Source organism: Talaromyces atroroseus (assembly GCF_001907595.1).
Source record: "Talaromyces atroroseus strain IBT 11181 chromosome Unknown scaffold_2, whole genome shotgun sequence".
Lineage (NCBI taxonomy): Eukaryota > Fungi > Ascomycota > Eurotiomycetes > Eurotiales > Trichocomaceae > Talaromyces > Talaromyces atroroseus.
Window position 1 is genome coordinate 471283 of NW_017971434.1, and position 15840 is coordinate 487122.

General features: G+C 45.3%; 6 protein-coding genes across 6 annotated transcripts; 3 read left to right on the plus strand and 3 right to left on the minus strand.

The window, feature by feature from the left end:
- Window positions 1-382: 382 nt before the first annotated feature.
- UA08_02305 (hypothetical protein) lies at window positions 383-1199 on the plus strand (the record flags this gene model as incomplete). Its single annotated transcript, XM_020264332.1, has 2 exons — window positions 383-772; window positions 873-1199. The coding sequence occupies 2 exons, from the start codon at window positions 383-385 to the stop codon at window positions 1197-1199; spliced, it is 717 nt and encodes a 238-aa protein (XP_020122414.1).
- Window positions 1200-2164: 965 nt separating this feature from the next.
- On the plus strand, window positions 2165-3209 carry UA08_02306 (hypothetical protein; the record flags this gene model as incomplete). The annotated part of the gene is made up of 3 exons (XM_020264333.1): window positions 2165-2207; window positions 2270-2968; window positions 3037-3209. 3 exons carry the CDS (start codon window positions 2165-2167, stop codon window positions 3207-3209), a joined length of 915 nt encoding a protein of 304 aa, XP_020122413.1.
- Window positions 3210-3727: 518 nt separating this feature from the next.
- UA08_02307 (hypothetical protein) lies at window positions 3728-5092 on the plus strand (the record flags this gene model as incomplete). Its single annotated transcript, XM_020264334.1, has 3 exons — window positions 3728-4092; window positions 4151-4895; window positions 4961-5092. 3 exons carry the CDS (start codon window positions 3728-3730, stop codon window positions 5090-5092), a joined length of 1242 nt encoding a protein of 413 aa, XP_020122412.1.
- Window positions 5093-5352: 260 nt separating this feature from the next.
- UA08_02308 (hypothetical protein) lies at window positions 5353-8005 on the minus strand (the record flags this gene model as incomplete). The annotated part of the gene is made up of 6 exons (XM_020264335.1): window positions 5353-6148; window positions 6224-6617; window positions 6674-7258; window positions 7319-7683; window positions 7768-7856; window positions 7925-8005. 6 exons carry the CDS (start codon window positions 8003-8005, stop codon window positions 5353-5355), a joined length of 2310 nt encoding a protein of 769 aa, XP_020122411.1.
- Window positions 8006-8892: 887 nt separating this feature from the next.
- On the minus strand, window positions 8893-9933 carry UA08_02309 (hypothetical protein; the record flags this gene model as incomplete). The annotated part of the gene is made up of 3 exons (XM_020264336.1): window positions 8893-8952; window positions 9084-9396; window positions 9452-9933. The coding sequence occupies 3 exons, from the start codon at window positions 9931-9933 to the stop codon at window positions 8893-8895; spliced, it is 855 nt and encodes a 284-aa protein (XP_020122410.1).
- Window positions 9934-11779: 1846 nt separating this feature from the next.
- UA08_02310 (hypothetical protein) lies at window positions 11780-12732 on the minus strand (the record flags this gene model as incomplete). Its single annotated transcript, XM_020264338.1, has 3 exons — window positions 11780-11967; window positions 12033-12057; window positions 12172-12732. 3 exons carry the CDS (start codon window positions 12730-12732, stop codon window positions 11780-11782), a joined length of 774 nt encoding a protein of 257 aa, XP_020122409.1.
- Between the last annotated feature and the right edge of the window lie 3108 nt (window positions 12733-15840).

Below are 15840 nucleotides of genomic sequence, written 5' to 3' on the forward strand. Positions count from 1 at the left end.
GCACTGATACGGTATCGTCGGGAGCAGGACCATGATTCCAAAGTGAGTGAGTGTATAGCTTCATATCGAGCCATGTAGGTGATCATGTTGCTTTGCGAGCTAGTCTGAAGTTAGTGCGACTCGCGCGAAAATTGAACATAGCCTGTAAGATTTGGGACTTGAGCCCAACGTTCGCGGCTTTCATATTTATCTTCAATTCGCTGTTCTCGGCAACGCCTTGGGCCTTCAGATGAAAGATAGTGAGCACTAAACCGGCTGGAAGTGGGTTTCGCTAATTTAAATTATCACAAAAGCGACGCGATTGGGACATGGGAATCTTCCATTGAGCGCAGCCCACAATCTCAGCAGCAAGATATTTTCCGAAGGACTTTCATCACCCATAATGGCACCAACAATTCTCCTCGTCCCGGGTCTTTGGGAAGGCCCATCTGTATTCGACAGTCTTTCATCACTCCTGGCCGCCGATGGATTCAACACCGAGGCCGCGTCTCTCCCCAGTACGGGGTCCACTTCTCCAGGCAATCCGACCATGAAAGATGATATCGATGCCATTCGTCAACATATTGTCTCATTGGTCTCCCGAGGCGACGATGTTTTGTTGGTATTGCATTCTGCCAGTGGCTTTCTTGGAAGTGAAGCAATGCAAGGATTGGATATGAAACGACGCCAAGAACGAGGAGAATCAGGCGGCGTGGTGGGAATAGTTTTCTTGACAGCGGGCCTGATTCCGGAGGGACTTGCACACCAGACACCACCCTTTTTCGTTGTTGAGGTCAGTTTCGTCTTCCCCGGTGATTTCATCTTCAGTTTTCGACATTTATTTTCAGGTTACAACCGAGTCACTGACGCTTTCCGTTTTTCTGCTAATTTAGGGTGGGGCTGCTCACTGCATAACGCCAGAAACGTCTTTATTTGGAGATCTACCAGAGGACGAGAAAAAGAAATGGCTGACATTGCTCAAGCCCCAACCCTCTCAGGGATGGGATGATACAGTTACATACACAGGCTGGAAAGATGTACCAAGTGTATACCTTATTTGCGAACAGGACGCATTGCTGCCCGTGTTCCTACAAGAGCAATTCGCCGGTTTAGCCAACAGCAAAATAGTGCGATGCAGTGCTGGCCATATGCCTCAACTCAGTCAGCCGGAGAGGGTTGCGGAAGTCATCAAGACAGCCATTGCTGATTTCTCAAATTAAGAGTTAGGGCGTTTATAGACTCCAGCTAGCATGGAGTGAGCCTCGTTGAGGGCTTTCCGATTAGTGAATTGAACCTATATCATTACAGGCTTGACAGATACAATTCTCTCTGGTCTAAAGACACACGTATCAAGAATTTGAGCACCCTAACATTAGCCGACTCGCTGACTCTTAGACACTACTGCTGCAAGTCTCGCAGTAGCGCGCCTGCTAAGTCCCAAGGAACCAATCTTTTGTAACATGTAGTGGCTTTCCGAATTTCGATTTGTTTAATTTGCAGTAGTTACTACTACCTCGGAAATTGTTCATGGTTTTCCCATGGGCCCCATCACCCAGAGACCTGCTAGGCTGTGAATAGCATAATTCAAATTTGAGCCTTATTAGCTGTGGCCCAGGTGTGCAATCCACCGCATGGAGAATACGGCTACGCCTACAATGTAGGCGATCAATCGGCATTAAATCAGTTGGCACAAGAATGTACGGTAGTCAACGGGGCCATAGTGATCACAGACAGATACACCGGACCCTTCTACCTACCCAGCATTCAAAATATCACAGGTTTGATTCGATCGCAAGCAGACCTTTCTCTCCTTGAAGCTACGCCGACGTCTATCGATCTTCCGGACCTCGAACTTTTATTTGGCAGAAGGACTTTTAATTTGAACCATCTCGCTAATCGATGCTGCTGCCTTGTTTATGTTTTTAGCATAACTCTCAGTCTCCACTCACGACGTGTAGGCAGAACCTCACAGCTGGATCACGGAGCTACCGGCGATAACATAATGTATCCGAACATTCCCTGGTTGAACAAACGAAATGTTTGCTTTCTAAGCAAGAAAGTCGCCACAATGATATAAATGTCCTAGTAATCTTTGGATTCACTGTCCACAACGAAAAATCTTCGCGTGTTCCAAAGTTTCAAGACACTCTTCTTCTGTATCTAGGTAGATTTTCAATCGCCCACAATGCCACCACCAAAAGGAACCCCGAACCCCCTTGAAGGCCCTGGTAAGTAGTATCTGGTATGCGGGAGATGGATAAGTAAAGCTTACTATTGTAATGGAATGCAGGAGACTATGATGTTACACCCACTGTCCACAGTGACACCTATCCGGAAATCGACCCTGCAAAGACTGACCTCTCTGGGAAGGCTGTGCTTGTCACAGGTGGATCACGAGGCATTGGCCGTGCTATAGTTCTTGCATATGCACGAGCTGGTGCTTCTTTCATCGCTGCAGCAGCACGCTCTGGTACTTCAGAACTAGCAGCGGAAATTGAGACGGCTGCTCTGTCCGCTAATCGGAACCCCCCAAAGTACCTTTTCATCACGCTTGATGTCTCTAGTGTTGAGAGTGTGGAGGCAGCAGCGGCGGCCTTGGAGAAAGAGTTCGGCAGATGCGATGTCATCGTCAACAATGCTGGAACATTCGGTGACTTTAGTCTCCTTGGTGACTATGACCCCAAAGCCTGGTCGAATGTCTTCGATGTGAATGTGCGAGGTCCATATCTCGTCACTCACGCGCTTTTACCATTAATGATCAAAACCGGTGATGCATATGTTGTCAATATCTCGAGTGTTGGGGCCATCCTGACTTCACCTACAATCAGTGCATATCAGATTTCAAAGACGGCACTTTTCAGGCTTTCCGAGTTCATCAATAAGGAATATTCGGAAAAAGGGGTCATTTCTTTCGCAGTTCATCCTGGTAACTGTGTTACGGATATGACTGTCGCCGTCGGTGCAGACCAGGATCCCCTCTATAAAGAAGGTTTGTGTTTTCTTTTATTATCTAGCTAGCCCTGTAATTAGTCTTTTGTACTAACCTACATTCTCTAGTGTTTGTTGATACCCCCGAGCTCTGTGCAAATACACTCGTGTTTCTCACATCCGAGAAGAGAGCCTGGGTTGGGGGGAGGTATATCAATGTCACCTGGGACATGCCCCAATTGGAGGCCAAACAGCAAGAAATAGTCAACGAGGATAAGCTCAAACTCACTTTGAAGTACTAGCTCTAGCACCTAGTTCGGATATATAGATTACTTTCCATCGGAGCTTGGAGTATTTTGGCTTGCAACCATTCTTGGATCCAATGATTTTGAGATCACATAGGTAAAGCAGACACTTCAAATATACTATCCAAATCATCTCACGGGCTCAAGCAAATACAGAAAACATCAGACTAGTATGATAATATACCAAGTTAAAAATCTAGTGATTCTTAGGGTTAGGGCTAGTGTTAATCACGGGTTGGCAGTCTTCCGCTTAGTCAGCGGAATTATTCTTTCCGTCACTCGCATTGATCAGAATTGATTCAATGAAATTACGGAAGATCACATTCCGAACACTCAAATAAGTATACTGTATCAAAATGTGTATATAAACCTCGCAAAATGTCGGTAGCGGAGTATTGATATTTTAAAAACAATCATATTTATTCCATCAAAGAATTACATATGTGTCTTCTCAGAGGTCATTTGCTACTAGCTTCTTGTCATTACTACATATAAGATATCCAAATACATACATCATGGCAACTTCCGCTATCGACAGCATTCTTCAGAATGCATATGAAAACGGTATTATCCCTGGTGCAGTTGTTCTTGCGGCGACCAAAGACAAGGGGGTGGTCTATTCCAAATCCTTGGGACTACGGTCTTTCGAAAAAGGCTCGAAATCAGAACCCTTGCAAATCGACGACATAATGGGACTATACAGCGCGTCTAAGCTGATTACTGGAATTGCTGCGCTTCAAATTTCTGAAAGGGGTCTCGTGGATCTGGACGAAGATGTCGCCAAAATCCTTCCTGAACTTGCATGTCTCAAAGTGCTGACAGGAATGGATGATCACGGAAAGCCGATTATGGAAGAACGATCGGCGAAGATCACTTTAAGGTAGGTCAAAACGATAGTTGCAGCATATATAAACCTAATGGGTGTGAAAATACGACAGACAATTGATTTCACATTCTGGTGGTGTTACTTATGACTTCTTGACACCTCTCCTTATGAGATACAATGAGTCTCAAGGCCTAGATCCGATCCGTGCATGGACAACCACAGTTGAAAGCTTCTCCTGCCCACTTGTCGCCCAACCAGGTACAGCGTGGAAGTACGGTACAGGTTTTGAATGGGCTGGGTATCTGGTTTCGCATTTAACGGGAATGAGCCTTGAAGAGTACACTAAGCAGAATATTGCCGCACCTCTTGGAATCGACGATATGACATATTTTCCAAGGAAGAATGAAAGTTTGAGATCCCGAATGGTTTCAGTGACACGCCGAGATCCAAACGTCGAAGACGGTAAGGGAAAAGTAATTCTCGATACACATCCAGATATACTGGGCGCTGTGCAGGAGGAGCTTGGGGGCGTGGGACTATACACATCGATGAATTCATACATGAAGGTCTTGTGCAGCCTACTCGCCGATGATGAGAAGCTCCTGAAAAAGGAAACAACTGCCAAGATGTTCCAACCTCAACTCACACCGGCTGCACAGAGATCCTTGCAAAGTAACTTCGATCACATTGCCAAGGGAGAGGAAGTAGGTGTGCCACCGTATGTAGGCACATTTCCGCAAGTCAGGTATGACTTTGGGCTGGGAGGCATGCTCAGCATGGAAGATATCGATTCCGGATCCTTGAAATGGAGGAGGAAGGGATACTTCTTCTGGAGTGGGATGCCAAACATTTTTTGGGTAAGCCTTGAAGTTATGACGCCATGTGGATATGACTATTCCATGATACTAACTTGTATCTTAAGTTCGTCGACCGCGCGGCCGGTGTTTGTGCCATTTTTGGGACTCAAGTTATGCCGAATGCCGATGAACAGATCCGCAAGGTGATCAATATGGTTGAAAAAGAAGTGTACGCCAAATTTGCTTTACAAGCGTGAGTTTGAAGTCGTCGGTTCTTTGATAGATCCCACATATCCAAACATCGTTTTCAATTGCTTTGAACGTAGAATGCCTGGAGAATGGGTCACTCGAAACACTGCCGGTTATGTGTGTAGGATAATTTGTACATATAAATAGCCAGCCGTTCGTATCTGCTTTTATTCGTCTTTTTATATGGCTTTCATTCGATAAATGGTAAAAGGCTTTTGAACGAATAAATTATTCATTTCCGCATAATGGACTACCCAGCGTCCGGCTTCTAGAAAATCAAGGTGTCATCCATAAGAAAAGAGTCATAACCAAACAATGGGTCCTGATATGACCAGTAATTGTCAGTGTTAGCCTCGCCGGCTGATGGCAGATTATCTTGAATGTTTAAATTAATATTACTGTCCGCCTTGGATACAGAACCAGCTGCAAGCTGATCCACCTGTTCGGCATTGATTGTCTGCTCAAAATCGAAGCTTTGGATAATGGCATCAATATCCAGTTCAGACATCATAAGATCGAAATCGCTTTGAGAAGTAGCAATTATATGGTCAAGGTCCTGCGTAGCGCTGATCGGCGTGTTAATACCCGCCCCTGGACCTGTTGTTATAGTAGATACGTCGCTTCCATTGTTTTCGGTTTCATTTTGCTTGGCTCCTCCGGCAGTAGAAGCAACACCGACCTTCTCACTTATGCTAACGTTTAATCGTCGAGCCAAGCGAAGAAGAATCTGTCTTGCCCTGCGGGGTGCACGACACACGCCTTGTTGTTCAGATAAAACATTTAGACAATTTTGAAGACTCTGATGTGCCTCGGAGCCTTGTCCATTCTGCGCGGCAATTCGGACATGGATAGTCCCGCTCACGTAGGTTGCATAAGACATGAAATAAGGCACCGTGGTGATGCAAAACTGTTGCAAAAAGACACGCAGTATGCCGTCAATTGCCGAAGCAGCAGCGGCGCATGTGGTGAAAGCATCGCGAATTACAGACGCCGAGGTACCGCGTATATGTCCGTCAGATACAAATGGACGGTGTAATAATATCACAAGGGAATGAAACATGGACCTGTAACATGATTGATATATCTTTAGCGTAAGTCCCAGAGCATTCATTAAGGGGTGCTTTGATGGGTAAGCATACATTAAAGATAGAGCATGAGGTGTCAAAGAAGACGACACCTTGGAATTGCTCATGTTCATGTCGAGATGTTCTGGGAGCCCCTTGCGCCAATGCTCGAGCTCACTATGGAGAGACTGTGCTATACTGAGAAGAGTAGTAACATTTTTCTCCCCGAAATTCTCTCCGTATATACTGGAGAGTATCTTATCCATTATAATCGACAATTTGCATAGTTGCTCGAATATAGAGACGCTTCGCGTGGAGAAACCTGTCGGGACATCAACTGCTGAGTAGGAGAGCGCACTAAATTGTTCCAGTTCTTCATAATCATCCAAGAAAGAAATGGGTACATTGACATCGGACCAGCGCAAACGAGCAGGGCGGCCTTGGTAAAGTGCCTGGACCTTATCTTGGACTAAAAATATGCGTTAACCAATGATACTATGGATTAAATACATAGATTATACGTACCAAATGCAGCCCAAAATAACCTGCGGCGAACCTCTAAATGCTCCGGGGGGAAATCCTTTTTCATAGCGGAAGTCTGTCTATCCGTGTGAATACCGAGATCGACAATCATGTTGATGGCAAGCCCAGAATAGAGCCAGGAAAGGCTGCGTTCATCGCACCACGTAAAGAGGGCATCTGACATGACCAACAGGGCTTGGATTGTCGTGATTTCACTTTTCATCGATACTGGAACTGGCACCCCAGCACGAACCGGTGATGCCAACAATTCTTCAGCTCTGCGTCTAAAAGGGGATACTACGGCGGGAAGCTCAAGATTGTCATCATCGTTGGTAACGGCGATCCTTGCACAACGAAATTCAGCTCGAGTCGAATTTTTAGCAGCGGCAAAATATATAGCGTTCAGTAGTATCTTTGAGAAATAAGGTCCATTACAAGCCATGTCACGCATGAATGCCGGCCGATAAACTAGTGATCCCATAGCATGCTGTCTATTCCAGAAGACCGATAAAAGATGCATTCCTAAATCGGGGTCTACGCCGTCAAAATCGAGTCGGTTCGCAGCTAGATCGATGGGCTCCATTTGACCTAGTAGACTGACTTTAGTGACAAAGGACATTTACAAGAGGGTGGTAAAATGTAGCGTACGCTGTTTGATACAGGCACCAAGCAGTTGGAAACTCTTTGAACGGTCAGCAGTTGCCCCCGGGTTTGAACTATTGGTGATCTGATGGTATGACTCGTCAAACATAGCACTAGAAGGGCCGTGAAAATGGACTTCACGGTCACCAGTCGACAAATAGGGCGGCTGTTGATTTGCCGAGGCAGATACCGGAGTATCGGGCAGATGCTGTACACCCTCGATGCCATCATCAGTCATGGTTTCCTCCTGATAATTCCGAGCATTTTGCATTTGGTCCGCAGTGGGTTTCACTTGCGAACTGAGCTTTGATAGGGATATCTTAAGCTCCTCATTCTCTTCTTCCAACTGCCGGATTTGCACATTGGTCGGCCTAGAAAGGCAAGGTAGATATATTAATAACTTTCACCGACGCAAATAGCTCGAAAATTGTGTCTTGTCTGAGACGGGTACTCACCTAACCTTCTTCACGCGTTCCGAATAAGTACAGGTTTTGCCGTGGAATCTACAGTTCTCGCACGCTGGTTTTACATTATCGCATCCCAACTACCAATAACGAGTAAGAGATTAGTACCTCACTACCCAATCTTGGTGGAAAAAGACGAGAACAATACCTTTCTCTGGCGGCAGAAGTCACACGCAATTCCTGCACGTTTCCGCTTGCCGGTGGAAACTGGCGAGGATCCAGCGGGCATTTTGTAGCTATTATGTTGGGCACTAGGCTAAGGCAATCACCTTGATGATTGGATTTGATGGAGCCAGTGCGTAGCAGTCAACCCAGATGAGGCGAAGAATAAATTCGAAAGAGCAATGTTGGGAAGTGGACAGCGGAAGGCCGCAAGGATTTCCCGCCTCAGCCTCAACCGCGCGGGATCCACACATCATTTCGCTCGTATCCGCAACGTTGGACATACAACTATCCTGCTGGCACAGCTCTGTCCCTAAATCAGATCTCTACGGTCTCCTGCATAAGCCGAGAAAAAGAGAACCTAAAAGCGAGTTTCTTTTATTGTCGATTCTAGCGAATAGCTAGATACAACCAAAAAAAAGACAGTATAAACAGGTCATCAACGCGTTCGAAGAGAATTTTTAGGAGAAATACAGCCTACGATAGTATTCTACCTGATATTTTATCTTTTCATTTAGGTCGAGAGACACACGGTACCTAAATACTTATAGCATAAGCCCACGAACCAAAGCAAAAATATCCGATATACATTTGACTCATCGCACCATCATCTTTCGTTTCGCCAATTCAGATTTAGCAAGCGTCTATTATGGTCTTCCCCCCCGCTGGCTATAAGATATCCGAGCTGTATGCTGATCGTGGGCATCAGCAACTATCTTCGTGGGAATATCTTTGAAGCTATTATCATCTCATGGATCTGAAGCTTGGGTGTTCCTTCTCATCTCCTTTCTGCAATCCAGGTTTATTTGTTGGTGACTGTCCTAGTAGCGGCCGAAATACCATCGGTACATTAAGTACATTCATTCGTAGATAGCGTTAGATAAAGCCTGGTTGCAATTCATTGACCAAACCGAGTTGATCCAGTGGGTGACTCAGCAGAATACTTGCGAAGACCTAGGTCCCAAACCGCAGGTTCTTTCTTTTCAAAACTGTAAAGTCTGGATTGTCGAATAACTAGTTCCTCATTATTCATACAAGCATAGTAAATTCTGGCATGTTGAGGAGCGACACAAGAGATCATTAAAACCTGGTTGAGGCAGACCGCATTAGTTCACAGGAAATTGTGGAATTTTATGAACACATACCGGGAATCTGGCTTCCGAACTGAAAATGAGCTCGGATTCTTTGCTCGCCTCCTCGGGCTCCTCTTCCTCCTGTCGCTGCTCCTCCTCGTGTTTCACGGTCTGAATAGCCCGGTTTCTCATGGCAGTGAGAATTACTGCCAGTTCACCTCGTAGCATTGACCCATTGTAATCCTTGTTACCCTGAGAAGTCAACAGTATTACATGAAGCAAGATGGCATCAAAGTGCTCCTTGTCGTACTCATAGATCATTGTGTCCCAGCCATCGCGCCAGAGGTCATAAAATCCAGAGTCTGCCAACAGACCTTGATACTTACTGTTTCAAGTTAGAATCTTCAACGCCATTGACACTCATTTTGAATAACACTTACTGAACTGGGGTTATACCACGGAACTCAGTAAGATTTAGGTCTCCCGGGGGTATTTGTCGTCGAATTTGTGCGCCTTCAGCCCAGTTCTGAATGCGATGAGAAAAATACCCGGGACAACTGTATGGCGATGTATTCGCATAACCGGAGAGGTCAGGCGAGCCATATTCGACGAATGTCGTAGCAGCTTGTCTTGATATAGGGTCCATAGCGTCTAAGTCGATAGGATGATCTCCGAGGCTCTTGAAAGGGGAGAACAAAACTGGGGGGAGAGCCATATTGGGAGTTAGAGACTCAACAGAGCAACGCCAATTGAAATCGTGAACGTCCTCGAATACGTGAGGGACCAGAAGTATGGCCTTGTCATCTAAAAGCTGTTGAGGGACAACGTTGTCCTTTAACAGCTCCTGTTTCATCTTGTTGCTGACAACATAGCTCCATAGGGATTCAAGCTTCTCGCGCTGGAAGGAATTTGGGATCCCCATTTTTGATTTGCGGATGCATAGAGATTCAGGTGGATTGAGTCGGTACGAAAATCAGCGGATGCCTCCCAGGCAGCCATACACAGAACAAGATGAAGTTAGGTGATCTTAGTCGCACTGTTTTGGGCTATATGTATTTTATGACGGGAAAATAAATATCTTGTAGAGATAGCGCCGTAGTGTTAGAATGACAAACAGGCAAACGCTATGGGGGCGGATTGTATGGAGTTGACCAAACAAATACTTAGGAAACCACATATAACAATATCAGGTGCATTCTAGTGTTCCAAAACTGCAACGAGATTTACGTCACATTCGCCAAGTTCAATGATGACCGGTTGGAATATCTCGATTCCAATATCGTGAAACCTGAAAGTTTTATGGATATGTACCAATATGGGCCGTACCATATTGATAAAGCGGAAGAAATGAAGCAGGTTGCACCAATACTTCTAGCGCCCCTTCTATAGGGAATACCCTTTTGATCGCATTGGTCACATTGATATGGTTGAGGGAGATTACACTGCATGGGAAATTTTCACCATCCCGATCCGATAATTCAAGCTATGCACGTATGTTGAGGATTGATTCAAATAGTTGGATGGGCCAGCTGAGTTAAGTAAACTGTGTAATTAGCCATGCAATTATAAAAGCCTAAGATTAGCGGATCTCATTCATTCAATTTATCCACTATCTATCCAGGATCAGGGAAAGGGCTAGTCTCTTTGCTCATAACGAGCTATCGAATAATTTATATCTTCAAGAAATCTAAATCGTATACCTATTCAGTAAAGGGCCGAAGAGTTTCCATAGATCGTTTCATTAGATATGTGTAGTATTCGTCGGAAAGCAACGCCGAGTCATGGTCAATAATGAACTGCAGGCGATCTGGGGTCACATCTACATCTTTCATGTCGGTCACCGTTTGGTTCAGTGAATAATTGCGGCATGAACTATACCGAGAGAGCCTTGTTATATCCAGTCTGTTTGAGTGTAGCCCTCATTTCAGCCCAGTTGAAAGCCCCATCTCCAGCTGCTAGACGATTGTGGTCTGCAGCATGAAAATCGACGATGCGCGAATCACATTTCCGCATGGCAGCAAGCATATCTTTTTCCTCCAGAGCCAAATGAAAAGGGTCAAAGGCCACTCCACAGTCATAGCCGACCTCGTCTGCAAGGGCCAGTGCTTGGTCTGTTAGATTTAAGAAATACGTCTCAAATCTGTTGAGGGGCTCCAAGCCAAGTCGGATATTCTTTGTCTGGGCGAATTGGGCGACTTCGCGCAGTCCTTCAACAACCCATTGCCACCCGATATGGTAACCACGTCCTTCATGTATTGTACGGTTTCCTGGCGTTGCTTCGGGTCACTCGTTGTGAGATCACGAGTCCCCTGCATGATCGTGACGGCGCCCCAGCATTCGATGTTGTACTTTGCTAACAGACTTCCCTTCGATTTCAACGCCGGAGTATCCGAGGCTGCTCAGACGTTTTAACGATGTCTCGAGAGACTCTGGACGCATCCAAGTGTGTGCTGCTAAATGCATGGTGTGGATATTTTCGGCAACTAATATAGCTATAATGCTTGTGTATGTTGTGGCTTGTCCACCTAATAGAACAAGAGAGATTATCTGGAATACCTCGCGGGTAGATTGAGCGTTGGGGATTTGAACGAAAACAAGTTGCAGGAACAGATGCAATAAATACCTGACGACGAAATAGAACATTTATGCCAGAAACCCCACCAAGGGGCCTCATTTTAGTGGTATGATACTCGAGAATTCCTGTTTGATAACTATCACGGATTATTAATGCCGCTTTCTAAGCGGAAAGTAACGTTTCCGATCAAGTCCTAATGTCCACCTTCACCTCCAATAACAAAACTGAGAGGAACGAAACATTCCGTTCCCTCGTCACTGAACCGGAAGCTTTTTCCTGTTCTAGTAGCGTACGCGACCGGGCGAGTAACAGCAGACATGCCAGTCAAGTTTGCTATGGTTACATGCCACGCGATTGGAAGCACTGCTATTCCAGAACCGTCTGGATAAGATTTAGCACATGTATACGAAGTAGTTTCTATCGGTCGTGATAAAAGTTGAACGTACCCAAGTGCAGTTCTGCGAAGAAGTACTATTGGACTCTCGGTGCTGCCTTTTTCCACCTCAATATTGCCTGAACTTGCATTCCCTGTCTCTAGTGAGTTCCATCAATCGACAATAAAAAAAGGGCAATAGTAAAACTTACCATCCACGTATACAGCTCGCCTGGCAGCAGTGTCAAGTGATCACCATCCATATCCAAAAGACGAGTTTGGTTGGTACCCAGCCAGTTGGGGAAAAGGGAAGTTTCCACTGTGTGGTTGATATATGGCACCAAATCCCTCGTAAATCCCACATCGTAAGTACCAGCGTATGCAAGATTATGTTTCGCCGCGTTGGCCATTTCTTTGTCGGATCCGAACTGATATGCCACTTTATCGAACATCTCAGGCCCGGGCCGCATTAGATGTGCCGACATGTATCCATCAGGACTATACGTGAGTAAACCTGTTGCCTCTGGGCCCAACGGATATCGTGTGATAGTCATAGGCCCGTAGATTTTGAGTTCATATGATTCAAGGCGCCAGGTTCCTGAAAGCTTCTTGCGAAGGGCCAAGATGTTGGGATGTCCCTCTGTGTTGTATTCATGCCCATGAAATATGTGAGTTTGAGTGTTGTGGAAACGATTCGCGATGTTGACCGATGTAAATACTAGGCCAAGCAACAACGTCACCAGCCATCTCCAACTCAATCCGGTGACCGCCATTGAGGTATGAACGAGACGCAATTTCGTGGTGAAATCGATATATCAATGTTTACTGTATGACTTGGCCGGTAGGCTAGTCTTAACGTAAGAGAAGACTACCTACGCGACTATTGAGCGGATGTTATCGGGGACCTATAACATACCTAGGTACATTTAGGCCTAGGTGCGTAGTGGTATATGTATTGAAGGGAGACTCGCTGGCGTTGTAAATCGGAAGTCCTGCCGATGGTCGCCTCAATTCTTCTTATATCCCAAGTACCTAGGTACTATGATTACTCATAGCGGTGAAGGATTGATTCGTGTTCATCCATAACTCTGGAATTGGTTACCCAATTATCTTCACCAGATTGCAATAATGCTTAACCTGATCCACTATCTCAACAATTCATTCAATCAAAATCCAGTGGATGGCTATCTAGGAAAGCATTATAGGTTACAGCTGGTGCGGCTATTTAGGGGATTTGGAAATCATTTGCACTGATTCAATTTCGTTCGTTAACAATTATAGCTACTATCTGTTGCTCTAAGCAACCTTTCGAGCAAAAATAGCCACCTTGTTGGTTCTTGAAAAGCCCAGTCCTCGGCGACACCTTCTCGATACTAATTGTAAATCTCGCCGCGAGTTGCCGCAGCTTCAATGTGACTCCGATCCAGAGCACATCAACTTCGGATCTAATGTAGGCATGCATGTTGTGCGTAATCAATTCATACGGCCGTATTATTTTTTATTTAGTAACGGGAGACTTTTGCGAACCAATCCTGGCTGAGTATTCATACGGGGTATGCACATTGCTAATGTGGCCGACATTGTCTCGGACTAAGTAAGTGGCCTGAAATGAAATCTCTACGGCCGTTAGTTCTACTACGCACGAAGCATGCTGATCTCTGAGAATGTTGAATCAGGTGGCTGGCGTGAGTTCAACGATATCCTTGCGTTTGCCTAGCCGAGTAAAATGGATGAGAGTGTGGGGATTTTGCTTTTTCTTTTTTCTTGATGTATTTGCTTTGTACCTAGGTGGCCATTTGTGCATAGATATATGTGAATCTTGCTTAATCCGGTCTTCCAGCATCTAACCTTGGATATCAAACCTTCTAATTGACAATATAGGTAAAAAAATCCTGGAAATGTCAGATTTGTGAACAATATACGTCGTACTGGAGAGTTTCCTTCAGGTAAGCTTACAGTATAACTAGGTGCATGTTCCTGCGCCAGTTTGCGTTACTTATCTAGGTAGATATGGCAAAATAGGAAATGAAAAGGAAGCAGGAACGATTGTATATTAACCTGAGTAATCAACCCAACACAAGAACTGTTTACATACTATGGGCGACTACGGCACACTGCACTCGAAGGGCTACTTGTATCAGTCTGGCTGCATGCTGGCATTGACCTCACTAATCCCTATGAGTTCTCGGAAAAGGACTTTTATCTTCCAGCAGTTATTATAAAAAATATGACCGCATATTATCTCTTATCTACTGTTTCCCTGGGCTTCTGACTTGGTGGAGGGCGTCCCAAGAATATCGCACTTGATTACACGCGGTCCTATACCTGTGTAGTCGACGATGCGGTCAAAAGTTTGTAGGGCGTCGAACAAGCGTATAGCCCATTTCCATTAACAGCGAAAATCTGTCCGATCCAGATCTGCGGGCCACCACTAAATGGGATCAATTGCTAGTTCTTCGGATTCCAATTGCCCTAGCGTTCTGGAGCCCACACTAGGGGATCAAGGAACGACTCCGATCTGCCAGAAAAAGAAAGACCTTGACGATGGTACATGACAAGAGCAAAGTATATGACGGATGTACCAGCACGATCCCTGACAGTATCAAGGCCGTCGGATCCTCCGCCACGAGGAAGTACAGTATCCAGAACAGCTTGTCTGGTAGCAAACGGCATTGTAGCGTACAGAGGCTGTGTCTCATTGATGATGAACTTGAATTACTCCATACCTTTGACCTCTTGGCACGTTGGGTGGTGAGTTCTCCCTATTTTCTCCGAGATGATGTTACGGAGCTTTGTCACCACTGTTGGGTTACGAGCGAGCTCGAAAAATATACAGGCCAAAGAGTACGTACCCAGTGTCGCTTCCGGCAGAAAACACATTTGTCAACTCATACCTAGCTATCTTCCAGTCCGAAGACTGCACAAAACATACGGATAAAGTCTCATAACCAGTAGGAAGGCTTTTTAGCCATTTAGGCCAGTCTAGGTACTATTATTGTATCACACATCCACTGCGTTGCGGTTTAATACTGTTCTGTTTTCCTTACCAAGGATATGCAATCACCCCCATGTCGCGCGCTACTAGGCGATGCGGCATAGCCTAGTGAGTTAAACTGGACAACGCTGAATTCAACAGTCAGTCAAAGGCTTATTGCGACTGTACCTCTTGCATGTTCCTGTCATATCCTAAATTGCAGCAACAAAGAATGTGACATCACGTTCGCTGCTGGTGTTGCCTCGGAAGATGTGAGAAAGGGCTAGCAAAACCAGCTGAGCTAAGTGACTAACATCAGTGCCGGTGCTGACTCGGTAGCTGCGACGCTGGGGTCTAAACTCGCGAAGCAAATGATGGTGGCCGCAGACGATATCAATCTGTCGAAAACCCTCAGTACTACGGTGTTGAAAGTTTGGCGGTGGTTGGAATTCGTGCCTCTGTATTTTCCGTGATCTTCAGTAGAAACTACATCTTCGGTAGCATGAGCAACATCCGAATCTCGGGGCTTGGTCGAACAATTATGCAGGCTAGTAATAAATGCTGATAATTAGATTGTAGCTGATTGTCTAAAATTTTGCTTTACTGATTCAGTATTCCATACTTCTCTTACTCTATGAAACCAGTCTCTCTCCAACACTTCGAGGACTATCTCAGAATTCACGAAGCTATAAACTACCATAATCATGTCACGTACTTCTTCCTAGACCTACTAACCTGTCCCATGACTATCTCTATTGCATTACTAGGGAAAGACGCAATTCCAAGAAAGTAGTAGTGACTTCAGACCCCCCTTAGACATTCCCTAGAGTTTTGTTTTCCGGCTCGGACTTCATTCCAGATATATGATTCACTTCTGTGGCAGGAATTATTGGCATGCACAAGACCA